General features: G+C 47.1%; 1 protein-coding gene across 1 annotated transcript in view; it reads right to left on the bottom strand.

Moving 5' to 3' along the window:
• The window catches only part of SDC1 (syndecan 1), a 7,041-nt gene extending 3,640 nt beyond the window's left edge, over positions 1-3,401 (bottom strand). The window contains exons 1-3 of the mRNA XM_010002402.1: positions 3,397-3,401; positions 2,358-2,448; positions 133-214 (exon numbers count right to left, since the gene is read on the bottom strand). Coding sequence (XP_010000704.1) covers positions 133-214; positions 2,358-2,448; positions 3,397-3,401 — 178 coding nt within the window. The remainder of the gene's footprint in view (positions 1-132; positions 215-2,357; positions 2,449-3,396) is intronic.
• Between the last annotated feature and the right edge of the window lie 5,463 nt (positions 3,402-8,864).

Raw genomic sequence — 8,864 nt, forward strand, 5'->3', positions numbered from 1 at the left:
CTTTCCCTGTTCCCAACTCTCATGTTCTGGGGCAGGGGTCTGTGATTGCTCCTTTCCCACATTCTTAGCTTGGATGGTCTCAACTGCCACATGAAGGATCAAGCTCTAACAGAAAAAGTGCCAATAACTCACCTGCACCTGAACCTGAGAACGCATCATCATCATCACCAGATGAATCAAGATCTTCAGGAGGAAGGTTCAGATTTGTAGTTTGCTTTAAAGAGAAGGGGAAAAGGTGTGTTAGTGATGAGATTACTTAGAAGTTCTCCTGTTGCTTGTGCCGAGTCCTCTAAAGGCTCCTGAAGGTTTCACAAACTTTCTTTGCTCAGACTGCATTTTCTTGACTTTCTTCATTCCAGTCTCTGTCCCCAAGAGTAGCTCTCGTTGGCCTGCTCAGGGTTGGAAAGGTCAGTCTTGCTGTCTCCCTTCTCTGCACTGCTTGTGGGCTGTCCTTGCTTTGGGAAAGACAACAGCAAGGAATCCTTTCAGAGCCACATCCTGGTAGCAGCCAATGCCCAGTCCTTATATACAACATCACCATTCTGCAGCAGGTTCTGACTGCTCAGGTCTTCACTATCAACCATTCACCTGTGAATTGCTGCTTTACTAAGGAACAGAAAGGGAGAGGAGACAAAGTAGTTTGGCTTCTCTGCCTTTTTGAGCCTTTCCAGCACTGCTCATAGATCTGAAACTACAGCATCTACCTGGAATTAGAATGAGATTCCCTTCCTAGAAGTGTGGGCACTCAGCCTTCCACGTAGGAGAATACAGCCCTGAACTTTCTCCATTTATGCTTCCAGGAGTACAGGACCCAGCACAGAAGTTCAGTTGTTGAAACAAGAAGCCAAACCCCTGTTCTTCTGCACCTGTTTCTCAAAAACTCAAAGCTGATCAAGTTATCCAAAGAAGACACCACTAAATAAAGCAGAGTGAGGACTCCTTGCATCTTGTTTGCCTCTGCTGTACACACTTACCGTACCTATCAGTACCAACAAGCTTGACTCTCAGCTCACAACTACCCCCAGGTTTATTTCTGCAGGGCTCCTGTACCCAAGCAGTCATTCTCCCTTCTCAGATTTAAACCAAAGCCCTCTAAGTCACTTCTGAAATTTATCTTTCCTCATCCAACTACAGTCCCCTATTTCCAGAACTCTGACTTCTATCCCATCCTCAAGATGTTCTCATCATCCTTTCCTAGCACTGCCCCATCTGCACGTTTAGAAGATACTGCATCACACCATCCATGGTCATGGTTTTATAGTAAAGGGTGAAACAACATTTATTATGTAAAAATAAAACATATACTTGCCAGCTTTGCCCCCAGGCCCACTGTATTTCTCTAGCTTGCATTAACACAGTGTCACTTAAAAATGACTGTAACACTCATGTTCATCCTAGGAAGAAGTTACTAGCACTAGCATGATCTGTCAAACAAAGCAACTGAGCTCTCATTGTCACTTTATTACCTACCCAGCTGTATTTATTGGCCCTGTCTCCTCTTCATCCTTTCAAGGTATCAGGTTTATCCAGTTTTCTCTTCCCCACATTTCCACAGAACAACTAGTTTCCAAGGTGGTTAACTAGCTCATTAAATTCACCTCCCTGAAGACAAAGTAGTGTGAGAGCTGCTACCAACCTAATCAGGCCCAAGATCTTGCCCCTTCTAGGGAATCATTGCAGTTAGATGATTTTAAGTATCAAAACAGAACAAAAAAAACCTCATATAGATGTTAAATTTTTTAGTGTGTTTCTTCTCTACTGGAAAACCAAAACAAACCACTTTTCCCCAAGCTTCTGCACACACATTTCTAGTAGTTTCTAAGAAGAAACTGCCCTTCAGTCTTCTGGTAAGCTGCATGTCATGAGGTAATTTGGATGTTTAGATGTGTCCCTGCTTGTTTGCACTGTGCTTCTGCACTCAGCCATGGAAAGCAGGTCAGATAAGTGCTCCCTCTACGTTCTCCTTCCTGATCTCACTACATTTCAACTGTAAGAGTATGAATGCTGGCACAGAAAGAACATGGAAAGAAGAGCTGCCAGGCTTCCCAAACTCTGCTCCCTTGAGCATCCTTTCCAGTATGTTCAGGAATCAAGTCAGACTTCAGGAATTGCACCATGTGGGTTGATGAGGAGGCTGGGGACCATTTTTCCCACCTCCTTCCTTGCACTAGCAAGGCAGGCACAACCCTTTGAGTGCAAAAGGGAGGGGTGCATATCAAAAGGAGTGCATCCTACTCCCTGTGGGAAGACCCTGAAGCAGTTAGAAAGCCATCTCTCCAGCTTTTTATTGAAGAAAAGGACTGTCAACACAGTTCAAGGCACTACACCACAGCCCTTTAGCTGGGATTCTGACTAACTCTCCCCCAGATCTGAATCTTCAGGGGTAGCTCATACAGGATTCCCAAGAACAGCTGGACAGATTCGATGGTCAGTGGACCAGTCACACTCCTGAAAGGATCACAGACTGTCAGGAAATGAAACAGCAGCTCTTGATCTTGACTACTGAGCCTGCACCCCTTCCCCCTGTGATGTTAACTGATGTTCAGGCAGGACATGCCTCCTTTCTGGTGTGTTGAGCCAGCCCCACACCTGAGCTTTTAGCCTCTTCCCAGGCTGCTACATGTTCTGCTTCTCCACAGCCCTGGTCACATCCATGTCTGAATCGTAGCTGGATTTCTCTATCTTAGCAGGAATCACTAGGTCCTCCACAAAGAAGGAAAGCCCAGTCCAGTCCAGTCTAAACCAGTGTGGACCTCTGATGTTCCAGTGTGGAGCTGCTCAGCTGCTGCCTTGTAAGCATGAAAGCAACTCAGACCAGCTCCTGTCCCCTGAGGTTGGCTGCTGCACTTCAAGAGAGTAACAGAAAACATGATTTAGGATTAATAAAGTCTCCTTTCCACAGCTTTATAAGAAGTTAGTGATGCTGCACTTCTACACAGTTGACCCAAAGGGAGCTGCAGCATCTCCCTCTGACCAGGCAGTTTGAGGCCTGGGATCTGAGAGGAACTTTCCTTGCCCCAAAAACTCAAGGAACAGTCCAGGATTCTGCACATGTGGATACCATGTCGGAATATCCACAAAACTATGTACCTTTCTGGCATTTCATGAGCATTAGGGGACATCTGCCTGGTTTATGTAACTGCACAGTTATATCAAAGCTACACTTCTCACTCCAGAGTCTGCAGCTTCAGTAGGCACAAAGGGCAGCAACCCTTCCTTGTGGCACCACCAGATACCAGATCTGCAGAAAGGTCGAGCTGCTACAGTGACCTGAAGGATTTCAGACACAGCAAGGTTACCAGAAAACACTGACTCTGGACAGCATCAGAAGGGATTGAACTCATGTGGGTTGTTTGCCTCGGGAAGACAGACCGTGTTGTTCAGACAAACACCCACCTCATGGTCAAGGCTCTTCCATGACCTTTTATTGCCATGGAGTTACACAAACGAGAAGGGTTTTGATTAGTCAGGAGGATTAGGGGCACAGAACACAGACTGAATCACCAGCTTGAGCTATCACACGACAGACCTGAAAATAAATTCCAGCTTAAAGCAAGACTGCCCCACCAACAGCTTTGCATTACTTTATCTCAAGACCTTCTTATCAGACTTTTAGACATAATCAGCTAATGTGGGTATACTTAGAGGAATTATTACTTCCATCATCATCATCATCTTCAGCCCACTGAGACTATCTGTGGACCATTCACACTGTAATGGATGCCAGAGAGGCTGGACACATCCAAGTTCAGGCAGTGGATCCTGTGAAGGTTCTCTCATGGTGTCTCATGTCTCCTAGCAAAAAAACTTGCAATTCTTATACTGCACCTACAACATGTTGCTTTTTTACCATTTAACACTGTCTTCTTTCTTTTCTTTTTGAAGTTGGTTTTTTTAGCAGTTCAGACAACTGCTTAGAACTTACCTAGCCCTTTTGATTTGGTGTCACTGAATTCTGCTGCCTGTGAGGAGTAACATTTTTATCAACATTTTTTGACATGTATTACCCAGTTCCCATTAACCAGTGGAAGACTCCCTTCCACAAGTATCAAAGCAGCCTGTTAAGGGGACACCCTGGGGAGACTGTCAGCCTCTGCTCTTGCTGAGCACTGTATTGTTGCAGAACAATAGTTATTCAGTTCTTCTGGGACAACCAGAGAGCTGCTTAGTGGCATCTTCAATTTAATCAACCATGGGCCAGGCTTTCACAACTCATTAGCAGTATTATTGGCTCCAGAAGTCTGACATACCCCAGACTTTTTTTTTATTAGTAGTACTATTATTATTAAAAGCATCATTTATAACTATTCTTCAGTCTTCATCCTGGTCAGAGTCTCCTTACATGAATCTTTCTGTGCTTATCCTATCAGCTGCCACAGAGTTTCCTCCTGCTTCAGCACAAATCTGAAATACTCTCTCAAGACAAAGATTTGTGGTTTATTAGTTGATCTCACCCTGCCCAAAGTGGGAGCAATATTTCTTTAATTCTGAAGCCACAGTATATGGAAAAGGAAGCAGCTTTTTTCAAATTGCTTTTTGAGGTAAGCAAAACCAGCAGCTTTGCCACAAGCTGCTACAAGCCCTAAACTAGATTAAGGATGATTTGTATCCCACTCTTATTAATCCTGGCTAGTGATCAGCCTATTACAGCAGTGTCAAAAACCCTTGAAATCCTCCATTATCTGAATAATGTTGTTACATTTGCACATTTGTTTCTCCTAATAGAACTTCCTTATTCTGCTGAAAAGGAATGAGCTGTAAGGAGCTCTCCCTCCTCAAACACCTCCCTGCAGGATGCTGCAGGATTCCAACTTTAGTGGAAGCAAAACCAATGGTTTGCTCTTGTTTAACAGGCACATATTAGAACAAGACAAGCATTTGCTCTCTAGTTTGGCTACCAAATATGGCACTGGAGCATCTAGAAGACTTGCACAAGTATTTGAACAGCTCCACAATACTCAAATAGAGTTTCTTTCACCTTTCTCTACACATTGAAGAGCAGAGCTGGTCCTGCTAACAGCATTTGCTCTCTAGTTTGGCTACCAAATATGGCACTGGAGCATCTAGAAGACTTGCACAAGTATTTGAACAGCTCCACAATACTCAAATAGAGTTTCTTTCACCTTTCTCTACACATTGAAGAGCAGAGCTAGTCCTGCTAACAGGAATGCCTTCTGAGACAGAGCAGCCTGAAGAGCTTCTAACCTCAACATATTGATATCAGTGTGTGGGAAGATAAAACCACCTCCTGAAAGCAATTTTAAACTTTGTTAAACCTTGATATTCTGCACTTAATGGCCCACACACGATTAACTCCAATCCCGGACGCCCATGGGCTGCAGACAGCTTAAATGGTTAAGAACAAAACAGGCCAGCAGCATCCTCACACATGCCCCTTCTGCAGGCACAGAGTGCCAGCATTAAGCTGACCATGCACACCTTCAGTTTTAGCAACCATAAATTCTGCAGTAGCTGAAAACACTGAGGCTTTTACACAGCAAGTCAGAAAAGAAGCTTGTGTGCAAGTCGGCTGCATCCAAGGCAGCAACAACGTGGCACCACCTCAGCTAAATGCTCTTCCAGTTGTTTCTCCTCTCCCTCCACTGCTCCAGATAAGCACCAGTGCTGCCTGGCGACCACGCAGGTTAATGAAGTTCTCTTCCAGAAGAGCCAAAGAGGTGAACAGCACAGGCCAAAGAGCAGAAAGACAGTTCCAAACCACCCCACAAACAGCCCATGGACTGGGCAGCCTAGATACTGACCCTAGAGCTGGACAGGCAGCACTTTTATCCCTGGCTACGGTTCCCATCGAGGCTGCTCAAAAACATGACACCCATCTGCCCTCCCTGTTTCAGATGGTGTCATTTCCCCCCTCCCTCAGCAAGCTCTTCCATCTGCTCCAGCAGATCCCTACCCTTCCATCCATCAGTCTGTGTCAGCTCCAGCAAGGCTGGAGAGTGGCTCACAGGGTGCTCCCTCCAGAGGGAAGCACATGGAAAGTAAAGATGCTCTTTTGCTCAGCAAGGCCAGCACCACTTCAGCAGCAAGATGCAGGCAAACCAGTAAATCTGGCTGCTCCAGTATCAGATTATTGGTGCAAAGAAATCCGAAAAATCTCGGCTAATGAGTTCTTACTGGCCTCCTCTTCTATTGTTGGCTGCTGACTGGTGAAGGGGACTACCTTTGAGGGAGAGGTTCCAGTTGCAGCAGCAGCTGCTTCTGTTTGAAGCCTGAGCCACCTGGTCACCACACAGCAGCCACCCCTTTGGCACTCGACTCTCCAAGCAGCGGAACACCTTCCAACACCCACTCAAACCAGGATGAGAGCTTTTAGGATCTACTCCACTATGGGCAGACCAGACTGCAAACTCTGCACACTGTCCACGAGGCTTTGATCTTCCTTTTCTACCAAGCTGTGTGGCCACAGCTGCAGCAGCACACTCTGATCCTTTGAAGGAGATGGAGAAGCCATGGAAGAAAAGCATCCAGCTCCTCCATCTGCTCAGCAGCTACAGGTTCTAGAGCTCACCTGATAAGTAACACCCTCTTGCCCAACCAGCATTACACTTTCCCCTTGCTGTGACAGGGCAGCTTTTTTAATTAAGTAGGGCTGAAACACAGCAATCAACATGCCAGGAGTGAAAATGAACCAGCTTGTCACCATCAGGTTGGGTTTCACCTTCTGCAGCTGGGCCCTTTAAACTACCACCTCCCACGGGAGCGTGTCACTTCATGCTTCCCAGACCATCCCCTGCATAGCTGTTCCTGCAGCCTCAGAGTGAACCAGATCAGGGAACTAGTCTGGTTTAAAAAAAAAAAAAAAAAGAGGAGAAAACATCATGCAAAGAATTTTCCAGTAGGACCAGTTCCCCAGTCCTGCTCGGTGCATGAATGCACAAGTGTTTGCATTGGCACAGGGCAGAGCGCGGCAGCCAGGGCTGCTTAAGCAATTAAGAAGAGAATCACAGCCTGGGTTCTGGGGCTGCTGACACACATTCACACCTGCCCTGGGGCAGAGAAACACCCTGCCATGGCCGGGCACTATGGAGATGGGCATCACCAGCCTCAGACTGTGGGCAACCTGCAAATCAGGGGCTGACTCAAAGGGCTGCACAAAAGGGAGCAAGGAGAGGGGTTGGAGGGAGAGTTCTGCATAAGGTGGTTTGACCGTGATAGATGAGGTTTGCTCCTAAGGCTGCCAACAGTGCCTTTAAGTCCTCCCCGATCTCCTCAACACAGTAACAAAGGCTGGACAGATGCCTGATTCAGAAGGGCAGCAGAACTGCTTTTGTCTTGATCCACCTGAACTCTACAGAGGGTGCAGTGTGACTGTGGTTTGGCACTGGACGTGGAGCAGGCAGCACGTCCTTCAGCAGAGGAGGCTGAGCAAAGCCAGGGGTAGTGGCAGTGCAACAGGTTTATGGACACCACAGCTGGGAAAGCCTGTGGCCATGCAACACACACACCAGCATCAGGGGCAACACACCACTTGTGCGTCTTGCCAGGAGGGCACGGAGCACCCTGCCAGCTCCGATGCAGAAGAGCTAAGCTGCCTCCCAGTTCCCTCTCAGCCAGCTCCACTGGCAAGTCCTCCAGCAATAGAGAGAAGTGAGTTACAGTCTACTCCTGCCTTTTCACCTGGAGGACATATCCAACACGGACATCCCACACCAACCTGCTCCTTCCAGCCAAGCCACACAGCCCAGGCCAACGACTGAATCTCACCGACAGGTCCAGCCATCCACAGACATGGCACACAACGAGCACTCAGCTCTCTATCAGTGGCAGGTACAGGTTGTCTCAACATGGCCAAAAGACGGGTGCCTTTTGTCTCCCATGTTCAAGGCAGCCTGTGTTTTGAAGGTGCAGTCTAATGAGACAGCCCTTTTCCCTGCGGGTAATCTCACGAGAAGCAGCCAGTTCAGTTTTGTGCTGTAACTGCTTTTCTTTAAAGAGCCTTCCCTGCAGCTCTTTAACATACTTGAGAGTTGAGGCATTTGTTTCTTCAGATAGCACAAGAAAGCCACAGTCAATGTATAACCTCAGAGAGCCGTGCAAAGGAGGTGCAGCTTCGTGAGGCTACACAGCTTAACAGCTCCAGCTCATCCCTGGGGAATTCATTTCAATGGATTTCAGCTGGCTTGGGAAACCAGAGTGAGCTGCCTAAGCTGAGACCAGGCAAACCTAACTTGTCTGAAAACCCTGACTTAGAAGTCACCAGCACTTCTTACTTTCTAGCATAGCAAAACCAGCAGAGAAGATTCAATCTTAGAGCACCAGCCAACTCATCTGCTTGCTCAGAAAAGCACAGGCAGGGAATTGCTTTGTTTCAGCCAAAGCCTGTCCCACAAACCCTGGCAAAGTAAGGTCAAAAGAGGAGAGTATGCAGCAGGTCAGAAGATCTTCATGAAGGAGAAACCCATCCAGAAAAGGACTCTAATAGCCCAAAATCCACTCCCCGTGCATACTAGTAACTAAAAGAAAAATAAAGTTTACTCTCCTGATGGAAGAAGGAATTGAAAGCGACAGGATCTAAGGTCCCTGCTGCCTCTTCCTTGACCTGCAGTAGCACAGCCACATGCCCCCTGGCTACTACCCATCTGCCATGGCTAGTTCACACCAGGGAAGATGACCACAGTACACACACAGCCCCTGCTGTGGAGCTCAGGCAGGTGAAGGTTGAGCAACTCACCTCAGACAAGTCACCAGCAGTTACAGCTACTTGAAAGGAGACTGGACTTTGTAGTGTTGCCCTCCAGCACATCCAAACACACTGACCCTGTGTCTTCAAGAGCAGCTCCAACAAAAGCAGCCCCTACCCTTAGCCAATCCTCCCATCCACACCTTGACCTCTGTTGCCACGA

Source organism: Chaetura pelagica, unplaced genomic scaffold (assembly GCF_000747805.2).
Source record: "Chaetura pelagica isolate M959 unplaced genomic scaffold, ChaPel_1.0 scaffold46, whole genome shotgun sequence".
NCBI lineage: Eukaryota > Metazoa > Chordata > Aves > Apodiformes > Apodidae > Chaetura > Chaetura pelagica.